The 24,208-nt window shown below is 38.1% G+C and overlaps 1 protein-coding gene across 4 annotated transcripts in view; it reads right to left on the bottom strand.

Annotated features, from left to right (window-relative positions):
* The window catches only part of FER (FER tyrosine kinase), a 304,478-nt gene that overhangs the window by 190,515 nt on the left and 89,755 nt on the right, over positions 1–24,208 (bottom strand). For all 4 annotated transcript variants that reach the window (XR_013815162.1, XM_079799477.1, XM_079799478.1 and 1 more), the window contains exon 10: positions 22,308–22,497. Coding sequence is in view for 3 of the 4 variants with exons in the window: in XM_079799477.1 (XP_079655603.1) it covers positions 22,308–22,497 (190 nt within the window). In the remaining variant the exon portion in view is untranslated. The remainder of the gene's footprint in view (positions 1–22,307; positions 22,498–24,208) is intronic.

Consider the following 24,208-nt stretch of genomic DNA (forward strand, 5'->3'; position numbering starts at 1 on the left):
TGGATGCTATGCCCAGAAAAATATTATCAGTAGAGCTACAAAACTATCTTAAAAGAAAACTTCTAGATGCAGAATCAGTTTCATATCTCATTTAAGAATAATTTTTCATTATTTTAAAATTAAATGAAGGTCTCTCATTATATTTACGATATCCTATCTAATAAAGAAGAAATATGTAATTAACCATCACTCCATCACAAAGATGGCTGCACCCACAGCTGAGGCCAAGTTCCCATAAAGAGCCTTAACGAGCAATCAGGAGGGACCTGAGGCTACACCCTCCCCCACCTGGCAGGGCTTGACAGGGGACCTCAGGCCGTGCCCCCCACCTGGCAGGGCTTGATAGGGGACCTCAAGGTGTGCTTCCCGTCTTAGTGCTGGGCTAGGGGACCTCAGGCTGCTCCCCCCGCCCCATCTCTAGGCCGGGGGACCTTAGGCTGTGACCCCCACGCGGCAGGGCTTGACAGGGGACCTCAGGCCATGCCCCCTGCCCGGCGGGGCTTGATGGGGGACCTCAAGGTGCGCTTCCCGTCCTGGTGCTGGGCTAGGGGACTTCAGGCTGCTCCCCCCGCCCCCAGTGCCAGGCCGGGGGCCTCAGGCTGCGCCCCCCACCCAGAGGGGCTTGACAGGGACCTCAAGGTGCACCCCCAGTGTTGGGTCAGGGGAACTCAGGCCATGCTCCCACCCCGCAGGTTTGATGGGGGACCTGAGGCTGCAACCCCCCCACCTGGCGGGGCTTGACAGGGGACCTCAGGCCATGCCCCCAACCCAGCGGGGCTTGACAGGAGATCTCAGGCTGTGTCCCCCACCTGGTGGGGATTGACGGAGGACCTCAAGGCACGGCCCCTGCCCTGGTTTGAGCTGGGAGACCTCAGACCATGTCCCCCGCCCTGGTGCCGGGCCAGGGGACCTGAGGCTATGCCCCTTACCTGGCAGGGCTTGACAAGGGTGGGACTAGCTGGGTCTAGATCTAGCCCAATGAGGCAGGACGGCTGGGTCTGGGTCTCACACAATTTTGAGGTGCAGTGGGTGGGCGGGGACCTTACTCTGGGTCCCGTGGTGAGCCCCAGACTCTGACAAGAGGAAGGTTTTAATATACATTTTACTAATTTTCTTTCATCTCTGACCTTTTTATTATAGAGAAAGGGCAAATAGTAATATTAAATTATTTCCTCTAATTAATCCCCTTTTAATGTGCATGAATTTCATGCACCAGGTCACTAGTCTATCTATAAAACTAAGAGATTATTTCATAATGATTAAAAGTTTGCCTATCAGCTGAAACCAGTTTGGTTCAGTGGATAGAGCGTCAGCCTACGGACTGAAAGGTCCCAGGTTCGATTCCGGTCAAGGGCATGTACCTTGGTTGCAGGCACATCCCCAGTAAGGGGTGTGCAGGAGGCAGCTGATTGATGTTTCTCTCTCATCGATGTTTCTAACTATCTCTCTCCCTTCCTCTCTGTAAAAAATCAATAAAATATATAAAAAAATTAAAAATTTTTAAAAAGTTTGCCTATCATTTTTAAAAGCTCTGTAAGAAACAATACCTAAATTACTTACAGTTACAGTAAAACCATACTTATCAAGTTTTAAAATTACTATTCACTAAAACTCCCAAAGTGCAGTGAAATAGGCTCTCAGGTTACCTCCATCACCTGCCCAGTAAAACACAGGCAAAGATATAAAAGGCAAGAATTAGGGTTTTGCTGATTGGAGTGATTTGGGGGGGGGGGGGGGGGGAATTAAAAGTCTTCCAAATGACAGCATATCTAGATGCTGCAGTAAGTTACAAATTAACAACTTTAACCAAAAAACACATAACAGTTCTCAAAGCGTGACTCTTAAAGGAGGCACTAAAGTAGAAAGAATACGGTTCTGATTTCAGATGGGATAAAGTGTATGAATTTGGGCAAATTACTTGACTACCCTGGCTCTCAGTTTCCTCATAAGTAAACAGGAGGGCAGTGGACTAGATAAAATCTTCACCTTAAAAATTCTGTAACCTTGCCAAAACCGGTTTGGCTCAGTGGATAGAGCATTGGCCTGCGGACTGAAGGGTCCCAGGTTCGATTCAGGTCAAGGGCATGTACCTTGGTTGCGGGCACATCCCCAGTAGGGGGTGTGCAGGAGGCAGCTGATCGATGTTTCTCTCTCATCGATGTTTCTAACTCTCTATCTCTCTCCCTTCCTCTCTGTAAAAAATCAATAAAATATATATATATTTTTAAAAATTCTGTAACCTTTGTCCAATTCCCGAATCAAATGCATTGCATTGCTCATTGAAAAAGCTTACACAGAAGACTTCCATAGGAGAAAAGAGAACCCTGGTGTACTGTTGTTGGGATTGCAAATTGCTGCAGCCACTATGGAAAACAGTACAGAGGTTCCTCAAAAAGTTACAAATAGAATTACCACATGACCCAGCAATTCCACTCGTGTGTATCTGCCGGAAACAATCCAAAACACTAATTTGAAAAGATATATGCACCTTTATGTTCACTGCAGCATTATTTACAGTAGCCAAGAGATGGAGGCAACCTAAGTATCCATCAACAGACAACTGGATAAAGAAAATGTGGTACATACAGTATATACAATGGAATTTTACTCAGCCATGAAAAAGAATATAATCTTACCACTTATGACAACATAGACAAACCTAGAGAGTATTATGCTAAGTGAAATAAGTCAGACAGAGAAAGGCAAATACCATATGATTTCACTTTTATGTGGAATCTAAAGAACAAAATAAATGAAATAGACACAGATGCAGAGAACAAACAGGATTGTCATATGGGAGAGGTGTGGCGCGGCGGGGGGAGGGGGGAGAGCTGGGTGAAAAAGGTGAAGGGATTAAAAAGTACGAACAGGTAGTTTCAAAATAGTCATGAGGAGGTAAAGTACAACATAGGGAATATAGTCAATAATACTGTAATAATTATATATGGTACCAGGTAGGTACTAGACTTATTGAGGGGAGTACTTTGTAAATTATGTAAATATCTAACCACTATGATGTACACCTGAAACTAATATAATAGTGAATTTCAACTGTAATTTAAAAACAAACAAAAATTACAACAAAAAAGAAGAGTTCCATAGTAACAGGTTGGCCACCACAGTTACTTCCCTTAGGGCATTTAGTCATCCCACCTGAGATGACCTCAGAACTTATCCCCAATGGGAAGTTGAACTATAGTGAAAGGTGCCACTGGAACACTTTTTTGTTAACAATAAGTAATTAAAGCAACCAAATACTATTTCTCACAGACTTCTGAAAATAAACCCAATCTAATAACATTCTTGGAAGGAACAATGAAAGTGATTATTTGGCCCTATAGGAAGAGTTAGATACTTATTAAAATCAGGAGGCAATAAGAATCAAGAAAAAGATAACAATATTCACCCTCAAATTCCAGGCTGAGAGCCAAATATATTTGGAACTATTTATGCAAAGCACCATGAAATTTGAAGGGATTTTTATACCTACAAGAAATTATAATACCAGAGAAGATTGTCTCCTGAAAAAAATTCTATGCTGTTGACGACTCCAAAATATAAATGAAATACTGCAAATATTGATATGTCCTTCATATAAGGAATGTATCCTATATAATAAAAGGCTAATAATCGACAGAACGGCAGAGCGACCAGTCTCTATGATGTGCACTGGCCACCAGGGGGCAGACGCTCAATGCAGGAGCTGCCCCCTGGTGGTCAGTGCGCTCCCACAAGGGGAGCCCCGCTCAGCCAGAAGCCAGGCTCACAGCTGGTGAGTGCAGCAGCGGTGGTGGGAACCTCTCCCGCATCCACAGCAGTGCTAAGGGAGTGGGCCTAAGCCAGCAACCGGACATTCCCTGAGGGCTTCTAGACTGTGAGAAGGCACAGGCTAGTCTGCAGGACCCCCAAGTGCTCAAATTTCGTGCACCAGGCCTCTAGTTTATAAATAAACAAATAACTTAGTCTTTTGGAGATGTTGATTTGCTGGGGAGAATGAAGGAGGCATAGTTTCTATTACCATCAGGATATAAAATTTAAGTATTAAAACAGTTTTTAAATAATTTACCTTAGCAATTGGGTTCTGTCTGAAGGAAAATCATTTTAGAAGTACTCACTGCCTAGTAAACTGGTCTGTCATGCTGTCTTTTTTCTTTGAATATTAAGGAAATTTATTAAGAGAAAGCCCCCTTGCTTAGTCAAGCATTTTCATATTCTGAAATAATGAAACTGGAAACCAGATGTGCAAAAGAAACATTTGAATGATTAAAATTTTGTCTTCAAATAACAATGGTAAGAAAATTTACAATATAACAGAATAGAATTTGGTGAACCATAGGTTGTAAAATGTCAGATCACTAGGCTTGCTTTTTTGACTTTATATCTCTTAAATAAGATGACATCTCTGGGGAAACAAGACTCAAGCAGGAGGTGATAATCAGTAACTTTCCTGTTCAATATCTAAATACAATTCACATTCCATCATGATTTTTCTCAAATGTATGAGCAAACTGGCTAAAGATATTCTTTTTATAAATTATCCAGTAGTACAAGATATACACACATTTCCTTATGAGGATCTCACTGACTCAACAATTTCAGAGCTGATAGACTTCGCTCAGTAAAAAAAAAAAGATGCATTTCGGTGTGTGTGTTTTTTAAGTACACTATTATGAGTTAAATTATCAAGACTCATCTAAACTGAGATTTTTTTAGATTTTGCTTTTAAAACAGAGGGATTTCCCTGGCCAGTTGCCCAGTTGTTAGAGTGCCGACCCATACACCAAAGGGTTGCAGGTTTGATTCCCAGTCAAGGACACACACCTTGGTTGCAGGATCAATCCCAGGCAGGAGGCAACCAATCCATGTGTCTCTCTCACCTCTCGCTCTAATTCTCATTCTCGCTTTTTCTCTCTCTCCTGCCTCTCTCCCTTCCTCCCACTCTCTCTAAATAGTAATGGAAAAATATCCTCTGAAGATGATAAATAAATAAAACAACTGAGGGATATAATGATGAGATATTAAATCTTTAACTTGTAAACATCAGCTACCCTAAACATTAAAACAAACAAAAAATAAAAAAATAACCCTGATATGAAGTCTATTAAATCTAGAAAATTGGCTGAAAATTGCATTATTCTCATAAATTCTATGGAGAAATATTAAAATGTCCATATATGCCCTTTTTAAATAATCTTTCCTTTCCTGCTCCAATTTTTAGACCGTATCTCTCACTAAAACAACACCGTGCCCCAGACCCACTGTCAGAAGTCCAGCTGTCATCCCAAAGACAGTTTTTCTCAGCAGGAGCCCAGGTGATTCCAGAGAATATACAGCACCACTCACAGCTGGGCAGTAGCAAGGTCGTAGGATTTTCTCCCTCTGGCTTTTCATGCACCTGCAGCGTAGCAGCTGGAGCACTGGCTAATTTTGTCATTTGCTTTGCTAACATCTATTTTCACACTAATTAGCACATGTGGTTTGAAGTTTCTTTTCATATTTTGGGGTCCAATATTGTTTCTTATAATAAGATGCCAGCAAAGAAAGAAGGAATTTCAAAGGCAACCAACTCCCAAGTCAAAAATAAGTTGACCAAAATAAGTTTGTACAAATAAGGCATGTATTAAAAAGATGAACATTGAAAATCACTATTATAAATTACCATGCCATAATTTTTATTCTATGATTTTCTTTTTCACAGAGATGTCATATAATATAATATAATAGAACAATTATTACATTCAATTTATAACATTAAGTATGAAACTGTGGTTCATTAAGTATAAAGGTGAGGCATTATTCTGAATACCACATCTCTAAAATATTATAGGAAAAAATAGAAAATTACAAGACTGAGGAATGCATGTATGCACATAAACAAGCAAATATACACATTTTGAACGTGAAGCATTTAAAGGTTAAATATGACTGAAAACTAAAAATATTAACGACAGGTAAAATGATCACTTTTTTTTCATTAAAGATAAAACAGTCATATAGAGGAGAGGCCTCTGAATATAGACATAGGAAAGTTTGGATCTACATTTCAGACATGCTTTATTCAGTGGATTACCAATTCACTAAATCTCAAAGTAGTTCAGTGAGACACTAAGGAATTTCTTTGTTAAGTATTTTCAAACACATGAATAAAGCTGAGAGTAACATCACTATTGCTAAAGTTTTAGTTATGTGAGAGAGAACAACCACAGTGCACCACTTCAAGTACAACTGAAAAAAAAATACTGACCTGGTTAGAAAGTGGCTCTAACACCATGTGCCAACCACCATGTTCACTGTACGTGCATTGTTCTGCACATTTAATGGTCTATAACACTATATACCAGGTCCTGTCATCCTCGTTTTAGAGATTAGAAAGACAAAGTGTGGAGCGGTTCAATAACTTTCCCAAGAACAATACTTTACTTAGAATACTAATTCTTATATTCAAACCTATAATGTAATTGAAATCAAATAATTTCTTCTCTTCCCTACACTGACTGGGCAGCAACAAGACAATTTCTAGAACCAAAGGATTAAAATCTGGAATTTTTAAAAATTAGCCTAACTGCTCTAAGAATTATACATAAGATTCAAAAATGTATCCATAAACTCTCTTGATGCTTTAAAGGTACCAAAAAAAAAAAAAAATCAAACAGCTGATTACGATTAGGTTAAAATTTGAGTAGAATTTCAGAATTTTTAAAATAACTTATTAATAACTACATGGCACTAATGATATGCCTCAATACAAATGTTGTATTCCTGTGTTCTTACATAGTTCAAAATAAACATAATTATCTTGGGCTTCAGAGACATTATTACATAAAAAATGATAGACTGGACAAGATGATACCAATGAATTCTATATCCTCTATCATTTTTATGACTATAAATCAAGATAATAAGAAACTTATAAATGTAAGAAATTATTTTTAAACCTATGAATAGTACTTATCCAATGACTACAAGACACTAATATTTAGAACACCACAAGTTAAATATTTAATGTGGTAACATTAAAAAACAAATTATGTGTCTATTACAACTCTCTTTAAATATAAGAAAAAACATATGAAGATGTAAAATCATTTAACTTTTTTAAAAAATTTAAATTCTTTATTGTTGAAAGGATTACATATATCTCCTTTTTCCCCATTCTTATTTGAAGGCCAAAATTTGTTTTTCCTAATATAATGAATCTGAATGAATGACAGCCTAAAATACAGGGGCATTAATTAAGGGACCTGGAAGATGTAGGTGATTTAATTTAAACTGAAAAATAGGTTCTAAATTAAACCATAAGAATTTATTATAAACTTAATATTGAACTATATAGTTACATATCATATTAAAAAGCTTTATCAGATATTATCACTGATCATTATCAAGAAAAACATTATTTTCTTTTGCTGACAGAAACTGAAAACAAGGTAATACTGGGCTCACCAGCCAGTAAGGAAACTGAAACACCATCACAGAGTTTAAACTGAGCAATGCTTCTCCTCAGATATCTGATAAAACTGCACTCTTTTCCCTTGTAGAAAGCATGTATTTTTCTCAAATCTGAGATGTGAATAAAGTGAAAATAAAATAGAAATTAAAAACAAGCCACTTTCATTCTTTTAATGGGCTTGGCTTAACAACTGAGTAATAATATTCCTTCAAACATGTTTTGTCTACTATCATATTCAGAAGAAAAATTATTCTTCCCATTGGAAGCAGCAGCATAAAACAGATGATCTGCTGGGCTCAGGCCATTTCTGGGCCCTAACTAAGTAGGCCTAAGACAGCCTTTCCCCTTACCACCTCTCTTCTGATTTCTGATGTGGAAGCAGGAGTAATATCAGAGCTCTTCTTTAAAGAACATGTTCTACAGATTCTGGCTTCAGAATTAGGCTCCAGTCTACCCTCACAAGCTGAACATCTATGTTTCTTCTCCATCTCAGATCTCAGCCAAAGCTGCCAATGGTAGGCCCACAGAAGTCAATTTGCCCATAGACTTCCTCTCTGAGCCAAAAGCCAGCTAGAGAGGACACAGATCAGGACCTCCTATTTCACACTATCTCCCCCTGTTGGCACGGAAGTATACAACTCAGTTCTGGACAAAAAGAATTGGCGTATCCAACAAACTTTATGGATTTACTGAGTAATAAAGAAAAATATCCTCATGAATTAAGTGATGACCCATTATTTAAGAAATAAATCTATTTTCTAACTGATTTTTAAAATAAAATGACTTGGGGTTTTTCCTACACACCTGTAGAAGTCTTCTGCTTTTGGGACTTGGATCTTGGTATCTCTGAGAACAGACCAAACTTTCAAGTGCTTTTTAAAATAAAACCTTGCAAACTGCTGTGCTACAAAGCTTTTCTTAATCCAGTGCTTTTTAATTAATTTCACTGGGATATAATTCCCCTTATGCCTGAAATTCTTCAGATTAAAAAAAATAATCTAAATTATGCACAAATGACCTTTAAGGTCTCATTAGAAATAAAAATTTAAAAATCTTTTGCAGCCGTCGCCATTTTTACTCAGTGGATAGAGTGCTGGCCTAAGGACCGAAGGGTCCTGGGTTCAATTCCAGGCAAGGGCGCCTACAGCAGTTGCAGGCTCCTCCTCAGCCCCACCCTGATCAGGGTTCGGCATGCAGGAGGCAACCAATTGATATGTTTCTCTCACATTGATGTTTCTCTCTATCTTTCCCTCTCTCTTCCACTCCTGATAAAAATCAATGGAAAAATATCCCCAGGTGAGGATTAAAAATAATAATAATAAAATAAAATCCCCTTGCAGCAGGAATGTGTTGAGTTTTATAACATACAATGAGAAGCAGTAGAGTGATTGGGGTACTTAAAATCATAAATGTTTAATCTGAAAATAAGGCTCCTAAATTAATAATCTATTCTATAATAATTTATTTATTGCTATGTAAATCCTTATTTTATTAACTCTTTTTTTTTTTTTTAAAGAAGGTACTATGCAACCACTAAATGCCAAATACATTCCGGTACTGTGCAGAACATTCTTTAAAATAGACCAAAGTTCAAGGAACTTTATAAAAATAAAATAGAAAAAGAACAATTGAGATCTACTATACAAATGTCTTACTCAGTGAAACTTACTTGGATTACAATTCTGACATATCTCCTACTTTAAACCTTTTACCTCCCTTTCCAATCCAATGTACTTAAAAAAAAATCAAGACAACCTCTTTGCAAAATTTCCTCTATTTCTCTACTTTAAATATATCCACATTTTTATTTTGTTGTTCATAACAACCATTCATCTTTTTTTCATGCCCATCAGGGAAAAGCCCCATTTTATATTTTGAGAATAATTTTATAAAATGATATATCCAATAAATATTAATAGACAACATGGGGCAAGGAGCTTCTTATGAGCCAGGCATTGTTGTAGACATTTTAGGTAGATTATCTCATTTAATACCCCACCATAACCCTATGAGATAGATTCTATTCTATTATAAGCCCTAGTTTACAGATGACAAAACCGAGGAACAGGAAGGTTAACTAACTTGCCCCAGCTTACATGGTCAATTAGAGGCTAATCCACAATTCAAATCCAAGCAATCCTGTTCCAGAATCAACTACTATACTATGCTTCTTGGGTTAGGTCCCTGCTCTACCTCACCAAAAGCATCCTCCTGCCAAAAAGGAGTCTTAAAGGATGCATTAGCAATGTATTAATTTTGTCTTTTTGCTATAGGTTGATACATTTTAAAAAATGCATATCAATTCTCAATATTCTTTCTTTGATCTCATTTTTTCTCTAAATCATTTTAAACATATAATTTGGATTTTACACCTACATAAATTTATTTACATTTTCCTATTTTTATATTTTATTTCTTGTATGGTTTTATTAATTTATTCTTTCAATATTCACTGAGCATTTACTAGATACCTGACATATAAATTCACAGGCTCATAAAATCACAGGACTATAAATCTGAAAATAATCTTAGAGATAAAATGAATCAAAATTAATGTTTACAGTCAAGGAATACAAAATCAAGAGAATCTAGATTTCTTCCTTCTTAGGCTAGCCCAGAGAAAAGCTAATGCAGGTATTTCTCCTATGATCACCTGTACCCATTGGTTTGCTTCTCACAACTAGAAAACGTGATGTCATCTAGATACCTCACTCGGCAGTCTTCCAGATCATTTATGTAGATAATAAACACCGTGGATGCTGTATTAGTGTCCCAGGGCTGCTATAACAAACTGGGTGGCTTAATACAACAGAAATTTATTTTCTCACAGTTCTGGAAGTCAGAAGTCTGAAATTAAGGTATTGGCAGGGCCTTGCTCCCTCCAAACCTTCTAGGGAAGGATCCTTCTTTGTCCCATAGCTTCTGCTAGCCCCAAGTAAGCCTTTGCTAATAATAGCATAAATCCAGTCCCTGCCTCTGTCTTAAATAGTCAGTTTCTCTTTTCTTAAATGACACCAGTCATATTGGATTAGAGCCTATCCAGCGATTTTCAACTGTTTTTATCTCACGGCACACATAAACTAATTACTAAAATTCTGCAGCACACCAAAAAATATATTCTTTGCCAATCTGATAAAAAAATATAAGTATAATTTTTATTCATTCACACTGTTCGGCTATTGTTGTGTTGTGTAGACAAAAAGGGGCCACATACTAAACCTGACAAGCTCGGGGAACACCTGCGTGGTAGCCTTACAAACTCAGAGAACCTAAAGTAACCACATGGAATGGCCTGAAATTAAAACTTTTTTACTAAAAGCAGTTTATAGGAGGTAGTCATATGCTGGGCTAGAATCTCCCCTGACAAAATTCAAGCTTTACTGCGCTAGGAGGTGTGGCTCAGTTGGTTGGGCATCATACTGTGCACTGAAAGATTGCTGGTTTGATTGCCAGTCAGGGCTCAATGTTACACTCACATTGATGTTTCTCTCTCTTTCTCCCTTCTTCTCTCTCTAAAAATTAATAAACTATTCTTTTTTTAAAAGTCAATCTTTATCTTAATTGAGCCTGTCTATTGTCTTTTTGCATTCATTATAACATACTTTTGGAAAGTCAAAGTAATTTTCTTTTTCCAGAGGTCTCAAAGCACAGGCACTACACCAGAGAGGAAACCACAAATCCCCTTAATGTTATTGTCATCACGTTAATTGTTGACTGTTAATTATCCTCTACATACCTATGTAAAAGAAGTATGTCTATCATTTTACTTTTAATCCAATCCCAGAGGTCCCGCACACCCGCCCTTTGCTTTCTCCTATCTCCCTAAGCTATCACCAGTGGGTTTCATGTAATCCACTTACGATTTCTCTTTTCATTGTAATGTGTAAAATAAGGTGCAAAACTACCATATTTCCAGATCATTTTCTCAATCCTTTGTGATTTTGCTTCCCGGCAATTGTCTTCAGTTTGGCTCAAATAAATTCACAAAAATTCTCTACAGGTTTGGATATTTCTTACATTTATAAGTTGGCTGTTGTCTTTTTATTAGACAATCTAAGGAAAAAAGAGGCCAGTGCCCCTAACTAAAGTCAGGTATTGCATGTTTTAAAAATTCTTTGGCACACTGGTTGAAAATCGCTGGCCTATCCTAATGGCCTCAACTTAACTTGATTGCATTTACAGACTCTATTTCATATTCACAGGTACTGGTTATTAGAATTTTATCATGTCTTTTGGGGAAATACGTTTCAACCCATAATAGATGTGATCTTTAATTACTGAAGCACCTTGATCTTTACACTCTTTCAATTAAATAAATACATATTTATTCCTCTACCCTTTGATTTCTGATTTTAAACCTTTTCTTGGACCATGCTAAAAGCATATTTCCCATCCAATGGTGACTTCATATTTAATAATCTTTGGTAAAGAACATTGTCAAAGTCTTCTCTAGATTATTTTGTATACCCTATTATAAGAAAAGCTCTAAAAATAATAAGGGAGGCATGATTTCTTCCTTAGAAAATGTCCCCTTTCCCCCAGAAGGTTATTTTATTTAAATATTTGATGACTATTTGTTATAATGAATTTTAAGAGCTTTCCCAATATTCAAAAAAAATAATTTACTGAACCTCCTCTTGTTCTAAGTATGGCTCAAAGTCAAGGAAAGAGTAGTAAGCAAAAGTGCCTGTCTTCTTGGAGCTACAGTCTTGGGGACTAGCAGTGATAATAGAGTGCAAAATTATTTACTAAAAACATACATACATAAACAAATGTCATAATTAAATGAGTTAATACATATAAATACACATATTAAACTATTTAATGCATACATGCTTAAAAGAAACCTACCACATAGTAAATGTTAGCCACCAAAACAGTAGTAGTAGTAATAATAAAGATACTAGAAGTAAGTGCTATTTAAGAAGTGAAAAGGGGCAGGTGGGGGTAGAGAGATAATAAGAGAGTCCACTATAGCTAGAGTAGTTACAGAGATATCTCAAAGGAGTGACACTTGAGTGGAAATGAATAAAAGAAGGTAGTAAGTCCTATGAAGAACTGGGGAAAGAGTATTAGACAGGAAATAGGCCCTGAGATGAGAAGAAGCATGGCATACTCAAAGGGCAATAAGATCAAGAAGGCTAGATGGTGTTAGATGAGAAGAGTGGTAGGCTATGCTGGGGAGGGGTGGGGGGAATGGGAGGACAGGCACAAGGTCATGTAGCTTAGGCTATGATAAAGCATTGTATCTAGTTACATAGAGGTATGCCACTGGATGGTCATAAGCAGAGATATACATGACCATCCACAATGAGATCACTCTAGTTAATGTATAAAAAATAAAATATAGGAAGGGCAAGGGAGCAAGCAGGTAGTCTGGCTGAAGTAGTCTAGGTCACAGTTTATGGTGTGTCTTATTAGAATGATCATAGTGGAAATGCTAACAAGATGTCAGATTTGGGATATATTTTGGAGGTAGCAGCAAGAGAACTTGCTGACGAAGTGGTTGTGAGATTTGAGAAAGTGAACACAAGGGTGTTCCTCAATATTTGGACTTGAGCCACTAATTAAAGGTGAGACCATTTGCTAAGTGGAATACTGTGAGAGCAGCAGATTTGACAAGTTAAACTTGAGATTATCAGCTCAATTACTGAATGAAATAATCAAATTCTAAGCCGGTCTTTTCAATGAAGTTCACTTTAAGTGTCTTATTCATACAACCAAACTGTCATACCTTTTATATATAGCAGATATAAAATGGTAGAAATAACTACAGCATTATTTTTACATATTCAAGAACTATGTTACAGGATGATGACTTTTAGTAGGCATGTTAAAAATAGAAAACCTTCACATATAAATTTCAAAACTGTGTGCATTTAATTCTATTTTTAAAACATAGGTGAAAAATATCTCAGAAACCAAATTTCCAAAATTTTGGAAATTTGGTTTCTCTGACACTGAGCTCCACCTGCTGGTAATTTCTTATCTCTATGATTTACACTATGAAAAGGAATTGAAATATTAATGTTAAAGTGGAATATAGCTTCCACCATAAATGTAGTGAAAAGCCATCATGGTAATTTTTTCTTTCTTTATAAGCACCATTTATTGAGTTTAGCTATATGCCTGAAACTGCACTAAACATATTTACAAACATTGTCTCATTAGTGTTCAAAATAATTCTATGAGGTTTCTACAAATTGTTCCACATTTTACCAATAAGGAAATTTATCTTAGAGAGGTTGTTTGACTTTGTCTATGGTTATATATTTAATAGCATAGAGAGGATTTGAGCAAAGTTTTCTCTACCATTTTGTTCGCTTAGCAAACAGGAAACACTGCTTGAATAGAACTTAAAATATAGTATCACAAAATTTTGAATGTGAATGTGCCACTCTGATTCTGATAAAATTCTTTCATCTCCTCAACCTTCAATATTCTCATCTGAAAGACAGGAATAACTCCTTTGTTTTGAAGGACTGTTTGCCAGTAATATTTTACATACTTAGCATACTGTCAATTAGTTTCTTTGAATAATTTTCCTTAAATGACATATTAGAGCAACCTAACATATGAGTCTTTTACATTGCCAAATATTAATGGATCAAAATAAATGTCTGTTAAAGAATAATTTTGGGGGATGAGGTATTTATAATAACAGCATAAATGAAGCTGGTGCATTTTCATTCTCAATGCTTTCATCTGATGGCCTCTCAGACACTGTCCATTTATTAAGGGCTTTGCAAGTAGGTTGTGATTATTTTCTTTCCAGCTCAATCTGTATCATTATCATGGCTGATTTTTACACTCAAGGCCTCCAAATTCCTTGGATGTCTTCATCTCCAACAATGCTCATTCATGCTCAACTTCCGCATCATATCTGCCATTCATAATTGAGACTTAACCAGGCAGAAGTGCTTCGCTTGAAGATTTTAGACCACACTTGTTAGCTTCGTATAAACCTCTTACTTACTCCAATTACACTTGGTTCTTAAACTAGATTAGTATAATCAGCCCTAAACTGACCCAAGATTATTCTCCGAGGCCATACTTCCTTTCCCCCACCCCTCTTTCTTCCATAGGGAAATATCTGGCAATTATGTTAGGGATGAGACAATATAAGGCCTTTAGTTAGGTCATTTAGAGAAATTGATATTTAGCCTAAAAGTAATAAGAAGTCATTGTGCCCCGGCCAGTTTGGCTCAGTGGATAGAGCATCGGCCTGCAAGACTGAAGGCTCCTTGGTTCAACTCCCGGTCAGGGCACATGCCCGGGTTGCGGGCTCCATCCCCAGTGTGGGGCGTGAGGAGGCAGCCAATCAATGATTCTCTCTCATCATTGATGTTTCTATCTCTCTCTCCCTCTCCCTTCCTCTCTGAAATCAATAAAAATATATTTTTTTAAAAAAGAGGTCATTGTAACCATTCTTGTAGAGGTAAATATAACCAGATTTGTTCTGATTTAAAATTTTAAAAGATTACTATGGCTGGAGTATGGATAACAGGTTGGAACAAAGCCACTATAGTTGGTGATAGATAAGTGAAATAACACATTATCTCCTAATTGCATTTCTTAGTCATTATTTTTATTACTATTGGGATTGAAAAAATGTTCATATTTTTATTGAAGTTTATATTCCCTCTAATTATTACGAATTTCTTATTCATGTTCTTTGCCCACTTTTAATTGGTGCATTACTTTTTTATAAACTAATTTGGATGACTCACTTATATATTGAAAAACATTAATCCTTTATCATGTTTGCAGTACATAATATTCCCAGTTTTTATTCTGTAATTTAATTGTTTTACAACATAAAAAATTGTTCACTTATATTTTATTTAGTAGTTTTGTGTCTTTATCCTAATATATAAAAACCCTGGGTCCATCACATCCACAACAACTGGAGGCTCGACCAACCAGAAGTCAGTCCTGCAGTCAGCGCTGGGTTGCCATGGCTACAGGCGCAGTGACCCAGCACTGACTGCTGAGGGGGCTGCAAATCAGGCCTGGAGAGAGGCCTGAAGAGAGAAGCAGGGTCTGATCTGTAGCCTCTGTGGCAGCTGTTGATCAGCACTTGCCTCTCTCTTTCTCTCTGAGCCTGGCCAGCAGCCGAGCCTCCATTTCTCTCCAGGCCTCCACCGGGGCTGCTGATCAGCCACGCCTTTCTGATCAGGCCCGGAGATAGGCCCGGAGACGCTGACTGGCATAGAAACTGACCAATTAGAACCAAATCTGGGTGAACTGTGAGGAGCCAATGGGTGCCTAGGAGGGGGAGCTTTTGACTCTGACTAGCATAGAAACCAACCAATCAGAACCAAATTGGCCAGCAGAGGAGGGCAGTTGGGGGCAAGATCAAGCTGGCAGGGGATGGCAGTTAGGGGTAATCAGGCAGGCAGAGGCAGTTAGGGGTGATCAGGCCAGCAGGGAAGGGCAGATGGGGGTGAGATCAGGTCGGCAGGGGAGGGAAGTTGGGGGTGATCAGGCCGGCAGGGGAGAGCAGTTAGAAGCGAGATCAGGCCAGGAGGGGAGGGCCGTTGGGAGCGGGATCAATCTGGCAGGGGAGGGCAGTTGGGGGCAATGAGGCCAGCAGGGGAGGGCAGTTGGGAGTGACCAGGCCTGCAGGGGAGCAATTAGGGGCATCAGGCAGGCAGGCAGAGTGGTTAGGGGATGATCAGGCTGGCAGGCAGAAGTGGTTAGAGGCAATCAGGCAGGCAGGCAGACAGGCAAGAGGTTAGGAGCCAGCAGTCCCAGATTGTGAGAGGGATGTCTGACTGCCAGTTTAGGGATCGGGCCTAAAACGGCAGTCGGACATCCCCCAAGGGGTCCCAGATTGGAGAGGGTGCAGGCTGGGCTGAAACCAGTGAGGTAGCAGAAAAAACTAGAGGCCCGGTGCACAAATTTTTTTTATATTTGTATAATAAATCTTAAATTTATTTTTATGTGGCATGAGTTTAAGATATAAATTTACATTTATCAAACATAGAGCAGCAAAAAGAGAGAGAGAGAGTGCCTTACACTGGTCTGCAGGACTGTACGACCTAAATGCCTATTACTTCTCTCGCTCTGTCCCCTATTATTCTCTCTCACTCTGTTCCAACATACTGGCTTCCTTGTTCCTCCAAAACATGAAGCTGATTCCTATCTCAGGCCTTTCATCTGCTTTTCCCACTGCCTGGAATAATCTCATGCCAAAGAGTTTCATCACTTGCTCCCTTAGTTCTTTCAGATTTCTGCATAAATGCTATTTTACCAGTGAAGCTTTCCTTGACAAACTTATATATAGAAACACATCCCTAGCACCCTTTTCCTGCCATCTAGCTTTATTTTTCTCTAAGGAATTCACCACCACCTGACATACATATATGTGAAAGGCCCATGAGGACAGAAAACTTATCTTGATTTTGTTCACTACTGCATTTCCAGAATATAAAATGGCACCTAAAAATAAATAAATAAATAAAATGGTACCTGGCACTGGATACTAAATATATATTTGTTGAATAAATTAATTGGGGGGGGGGAAGTAGCTGTATATACACTATTATAAAATGATACCTAAAATAAATTAAGTAAAAAAGTAAGATACAGATCAGTACTGTTTATTTGCATTCAATGCTTCTGGAAGGTTACCTATAAGGTAGGCAACTAAGGACTAAGGAAGGAACACTTAGACCCTTTGTACATGTTTCTTACTGATTCCTTCTCTCCAAGATCCCTACCTTGGAGTGCCTCAGCCTTTGTTTCTCTTTTCTCCTCTATCTGTCCTCACTCACTTGATGACCTCATACAGTGAAATGATTTTAAATACCATTAGATGCCTACAATCAGGTGACTGAACTCCAGGCCCAAATACTTGTTTTTATGGACAAACTGAAATCTTGTTCTTCCTTATCAAAGCTGCTCAATGTGTAATCTATTCATGCGCTTGAAACAAATTCTGTTTTTCTAATGTTCCTGCTAAAAATCTTAAAGACATCCTTGACTCTTTTCTCTCATACTCCACAATTAATCCACGGGCTCAACCTTCAAAATACATCTAGGAGCTAAAAAGTCCTTGGCACTTCAGTGCTATCATCCTTGCTCAAACAGTCATTTTCTATACCCTGGGTTAGCATTCTTCCATCTCTGCTCCCCTTAAGTATATTCTCAACACAGTTATAATGATCCATTTCATTAAAAGTCAGAGCATGTCATTCCTTTGTTATAACCCCCCTCACACCAATGCCTCCCCATTCCATACAGAGAAAAGCCATAATCCTTAATCATGGTCTGCAAGGCCCTTAGATCTGTTCTCCATTACTTCTCTAATCTCACTCTCTATATACTTCACTTTCCGCTCCACTCAGACCTCCTCACTGTACTCTGAACAGTCCAAACATGTTCCTGTCTTATTGCCTTTGTAAAAATGTACCCTCTGACTGGAATGTTCTTTCCCCAGAAATTAAGTAACATCCTAGCTGTTCATGTCTGTTCAAATGTCACATTCCCAGTGATGCTTATCTTACCTTGCATTTAAAATTATGTCCCAACATTTGAAACCTCTAAACCCCCAATCCTCTACCCTGCTCCATTTCTACCCTTTGGCATTTATTATCTTTCATTATAAATACACAGTTTATTTTATTTACTAAGCCACTTGCTACAGAATGTAATCTCTAAGAGAGATTTCTTATAAGTTTTATTCACTGATGTATCCACAGCATCTAGAAATGAGCTTCACATATAACAGGTGCTCAAAAAACATTAAGTGAATAAATAAATGAAACATACTTATTCACAGAGAATTATTGTGTGATACTTAGTATTTATCATTCTCTCCTTTGTATTCTGGGCAAAATTAGACATGGTGAAAAAAGACAGCATTAGAAAGCATCTCTTCCTGACAGAGATGATTTTATTATCTGCTGCCACAATTTTTTTAAAGATTTCTGTAAATTAATAGATGGCTTTAATTTTCATCAAATTATATTGCCAAAATAAACATCACTACATCACCCGGCCAGCATGGCTCAGTGGTTGAGCATTGACCTATGAGCCAGTTGAGTATCGACCTATGAGCTATGGTTTGATTCCTGGTCAGGGCACATGTCCAGGTTGCAGGCTCGATCCCCAGTAGGGGGCTTACAGGAGGCAGCCAATCAATGATTCTCTCTCATCATTGATGTTTCTCTCTCTCTCTTCCTCTCCTTTCCTCTCTGAAATCAATAAATATATATATATTTTAGCCGAACCCAGTTTGGCTCAGTGGATAGAGCGTCAGCCTGTGGACTGAAAGGTCCCAGGTTCGATTCCGGTCAAGAGCATGTACGGTGGTTGCGGGCACATCCCCAGTAGGGGGTGTGCAGGAGGCAGCTGATCAATGTTTCTAACTCTCTATCCTTCTCCCTTCCTCTACATAAAAAATCAATAAAATATGTAAAATATATATATATATATATACATATATATATATATATATATATATGTATATATATATATATATAAAATCACTACATTTATGATATTAACCTGACTATACAATCCTAATCCTGATTACACACCTGGGAGTATCTATAAAAATGCGCAATCCAGGCCCCATTGCTTTCCAGTGGTACAGTCCTGAAGGCATTCTTCCATAGAAGCATTCACCACCACAGAGTTAGTGTTTGGTTAACAGTGCCTTTAATTAGGATCATATGGAATAATTAACTGTCTCTCTTACCTAATATTTTCCATGATGTCATAGTTTAATTTTTAGTTCTTTCAATTCTTCCAACATTGAACTAAATTTCTCTTGTTTAAATTTTACACCACTTATAAATATGAAATTTATAAGAAAGAAATATCAATAGAATTGCTTATGTTAATTTCAGGCTTTTCTTAAAATATTATTCATAAAATAATGCTTAATTATGCAAAAATTTCACTTATATAGGTGAGAGTATTACTAAGTTTTAAGAATTATGCATTGCAAATATTTCTACTTGTTTTATAAAATACTCTGTAAAATCACACTAATTGGCATCAATTTATGGAATGAGTAATTTACAAAATGTTACTTTATTACTTTGAACTACATATATTACATTAGTCCTTTGTAATTTCCTTAAAAATTACTAAAGTCATTGTTTCAATGAATACCTGATATATTTATAATTAGCATTTTAATTATTTAAAATAAATTGGGTAAAGTGAAATATGTGACATCACTTTGTAAAACTTTACAAGGTATTATCATTATTGAATAAATGGTTACAAGAGAAATGTGAAAGTGCCAGGAAGCATATATAATTTAAAATGTATTACACATTCTCTCTGAAACATTATTTATTCATTTGTTTAAAAGGCTTCTCTTCAATGATTATGAAAGATAAAAAAGTCTAAATGATCGTAAGCTCTTAATAAATAAGAATTAATGAATCAGTATATTTTAAATGTCAAAGTGAAGTTTTTAGTTGTAATTATCAAATCAGAATATGCTACATCTAGTGACATGAATAACTACCTTTTTCTATCATAATAATAATGCCAACAGGGGTCATATGCACACAGAATTACCTAAACTTAATGAGATGGCCAGTTTTAACCTATCTGCCACTAAATCAAGCTATTAAGTAACCAATTCTATACCCACATGGAGACAAGAAAATATTATTAACCATACTCAGAAAACAAAATGTTTACTAGCTAAGGTTTTCAAAAACCTGATAAAAGAAAAATCTTTAGAAGTTCCTCTGAAAGATTGCACATGCCAGATAGTTATCAAGAATCATAAGCAATAAAGTGAGGTCCTTTTTATCTGATGGGACAGTAAAAGAGAACAAAGAATTATAACTCATAATTCACAATGTAAGATATTTGAATCTGTTTAACATTCAAACTATACTATTCAGAACCGCATAAACCAAAAATTGCTAAAATATTAACTACTAGTGGCCCAGTGCACAAAATTCATGCATGGGGGGGGTGTCCCTCAGCCCAGCCTGCACCCTCTCCAATCCGGGACCCCTCAGTGGATGTCTGACTGCCAGTTTAGGCCCATGGGATCAGGCCTAAGCCCGCAGTCAGACATCCCTCTCGCAATCTGGGACTGCTGGCTCCTAACTGCTCACCTGCCTGCCTGCCTGATTGCCCCTAACCACTCTGCCTGCCAACCTGCTCGCCCCTAACTGCCCCCCCTTGCCAGCCTGATAGCCCCCAACTGCCCCCCTGCTGGCCTGCTCGCCCCCAACTGTCCCTCCCTGCTGGCCTGCTCGCCTCCAATTGCCCCCCTGCTGGCCTGCTTGCCCCCAACTGCCCTCCCCTGCTGGCCTGCTCACCCCCAACTGCCCTTCCCGCCAGCCTGCTTGCCCCCAACTGCCCCCCCGCCGGCCTGATCACCCCCAACTGCCCTCCCCTCCTGGCCTGATCACCCCTAACCACCTCTGCCTCGGCCCCGCCACCATGGCTTTGTCCGGAAGGACGTCTGGAAGGTCTCCCGGTCTAATTAGCATATTACCCTTTTATTAGTATAGATAGAGCCCTGGTGTATGGGTGGGGGCCAGCTGGTCTGCCCTGAAGAGGGTCCCGGATCAGGGTGGGTGTCCCCTTGGGGGTGGGGCCGGAAGGGGCCTGGGGTGGTTTGCAGGCTGGCCACACCCCCATCAGGGTGGGGGTCCTCACTGGGGGACGTGGCTAGCCTGGATGAGGGGTTGAGGGCCGTTTTCAGGCTGGCCACAAACCCTTGGGGGTGAGGGTCCCCACTGGGGGTGTGGCCGGCCTGGGTGAGGGGCTGAGGGCCGTTGGCAGGCTGGCCACACCCCTTCAGGGTGGGGGTCTCCACTGGGGGGCATGACCAGCCAGGGCGAGGGGCTGATGGCCGTTTGGGGGTGGTTTGCAAGCCAGCCAAGCTCCCGGCTTTGTCCGGAAGGACATCCAAAAGGTCTCAGGAAGGTCCCCTGGTCTAATTAGCATATTACTCTTTTATTAGTATAGATAGTATCATTATCTATAATGGTTCTTTATATGGACTGCACCCAACTATCCACAGACAAAGCCAAGGACATAGCTCAGGCTTTTTCACCCTTGCCACTATTGACATTTTGGGTTAATTTTTTGTTGGGTGTGTGAAGTGAGGGGCTGTCCTGTGCACTGTAGAATGTTTAGCAGCATCACCAGACTTTACACACTAGATAACAATAGCAATTACTAACTGTGAAACTCAAATTCAATTAAAAAATAAATAAATAAAAACAATGACAAATGTCTCCTGGGGCAGGGGTGGGGATAGAGGGGGGAGTACAACTGCCCCTTGGTGAGAACCACCAACATAAGATGAAAGAAGAAAGGAATGAAGAAATAAAGGGAGACAGGGAAAGTATTTGTACTAGGTATTCTTAAACAGTTAATAAAACTATATAAAATAAGTTTAATTTCTAGTTGGTGAATTTAAATGTGTTTATTGTAGTTTAAGGATATTTGTAAGAAAAAAATCTTATTGTGAACACAATAAACACATCTCAGATAAATAATATTCTACTGTTCTTAAGAAAAAAATTAATAAATAGCTTTCTCCTTATTTCTTACTTCTATCTTAAGAATAACACCCTACCTTCCTGCTGTCTCCCAGGAATAAAAACAATTGCAGTCTTTGTTTTCAGTTCTGAAGGCAAGAGAAGAGCTTTTTCCTCTGACTCTACAGGTGGTTCCTGAAAGTGCTCACCAGGTGACCTGGAGGTGACTGACAAGTCTATTTTGCATTTATAAACAAGTTTAATAGGACCTGCATATTAACAAGAGCAACAATTTGTTTAGAATGAGAATTGACTTTTGTATTCACTTATTACCTACATACCACTCTTCTGGTTTCTTGTTTGATTACTCTTTGGCTTACCATAGATGTAACTGATCGTGCATCTTCTTCATAATTTATTACCGGAGGTGGCTCTTTTCCATCATTTTCTTGCACTTTTTGCTCTAGTAATTCTTTCTGTGCTGTAAACTTTGCCTCAGTGCACCTCAGCTGCTGCACAGACTGTTTCAGCTCTTCAAGTGTCTGTTTTTGGCTTATCAGCAGCACAATACTAAAAAAGAACACATTAAGTATTGACTTCTTTAAGAAATGCAAACTTTAAAGAAACCTTATATATAAAGAAATCTTATATATGCTTTTGTTTTCATCTTTATGAATCCTACAGAATCAGAAGAATTAGGAAACTAAATAGATTTTGAGTCATCACAGAAGTAGCATTAACAAAATAGAAGAAAATGTTTGGAAGCCCAAATCAAATTCAAGATACTTTCAAATATATTACGGTCTATAGCATTCATTTTATTTTATAGCTAAACCATCTACCTCACAGAGTACAGACACTTAAGTCCAGAAGCGTAGGGCCTAAAATGAATTAACATGACTGAAGAAGAATCTTAAATGTACTTCATATCTCACATGGAATATAGCTAGGGTCAAATCTGTGCCTGGAGTAAAATAAATCAAATCAGGATGACAGCCTGGGACCATGTTGTTTGTATATTGGGAAAAGTGTGTGTTCAGAGTTGGGGAAAGCTGTTCTAACTAACACTGAGGGCTGAGCTGTTAATAAGGGAATGAGCATAAGTCCCCAAATCTTTCCAATGTCATCACTATAAAAACAAAAGACTTTCCAATCCCTCCTTTGGAGAACTACATAGCCACATGGTGCCTTATTGTGACTTTTTACCCCTTGGAGGCTGCCCCTAGTGGAAATTTCAAACTAACTCACCATATTTAAGCCGCACACACAAAAGAAAACCCAGGTAGTGGGGAACAACTTTGGAAACACTGTCATACATAGTATAATAATATCTTAAAGAACTGTGCCATGCACTACTAAAAGTAAGTTGTTTATATGTAAGAGACAATAGATTGTCAATAGAGGAAGCTTCAAAGTTGGAGAATAAGGTCAGAAAGTTAACTTCTTCAAATAGAACTTAAAAGGATCAACATAAACTGGGTAAGTAATCGAAGGCAGAAGGAACTCACGGTAAGAGAGTTTTATTTATAAATATGATGCTGATTGATATTTTGAAACTCAATTCCAATCAAATTGAGTAGGAAGCAACCTCAGTGATGCTCTAAAGAAATCTGAAATCTCCTCAATTATATTGCAATGAATTTCAGGAGATTAGCCCAACAAAAAGGTAGAGAATTGATTAATGTAAAAAGGTTACATTCAGTGAAAATTTATTTATATAACATTCTTGAAAAGACAAAATTGTAGAAATGGAGCACAGATTAAAGGATACTGGGGACTTAGAAGGGGGTGGAAAGCAGTGTAGCTACAAAAGTACAATATGAGGGAATCCTTGCAGTGATGAAAAGGTTCCAAGTCATGACTGTATCAAAGTCAATATCTACAATTATAATATTAAATTATACTTTTCCAAAATGCTTCCATTGGGGCAAAGTAAATATAAAGTACATGGGACCTCTATTAAGTCATATACATAGACAGCAATCTATAATTACCCCAAATTAAAAATTTAATTGAAAATATATATCACTGTTGCTGTCATCACTGTTGCTGGTAAGGTGAGGCTTTTGTCGTCTCATATGCCCTGGGTTCCTAAATAATCTGTTTTAGGACAGGCCTTTTTTATTCTCCTTCAGAAGTTCTAAGTATCTACTACATTGTACCACATTGTAATCAGAAATTCTGAGATACTATCCTACTATCAAGAATTAGGTTAAAATATAAATTTCTTGGTTTTTATTTTAGTGGTTTTTAAAAACAGTGAGACTTGAAGGGGCAGCAT

This window comes from Cnephaeus nilssonii, assembly GCF_951640355.1.
Source record: "Cnephaeus nilssonii genome assembly, chromosome: 2".
Taxonomy (NCBI): domain Eukaryota; kingdom Metazoa; phylum Chordata; class Mammalia; order Chiroptera; family Vespertilionidae; genus Cnephaeus; species Cnephaeus nilssonii.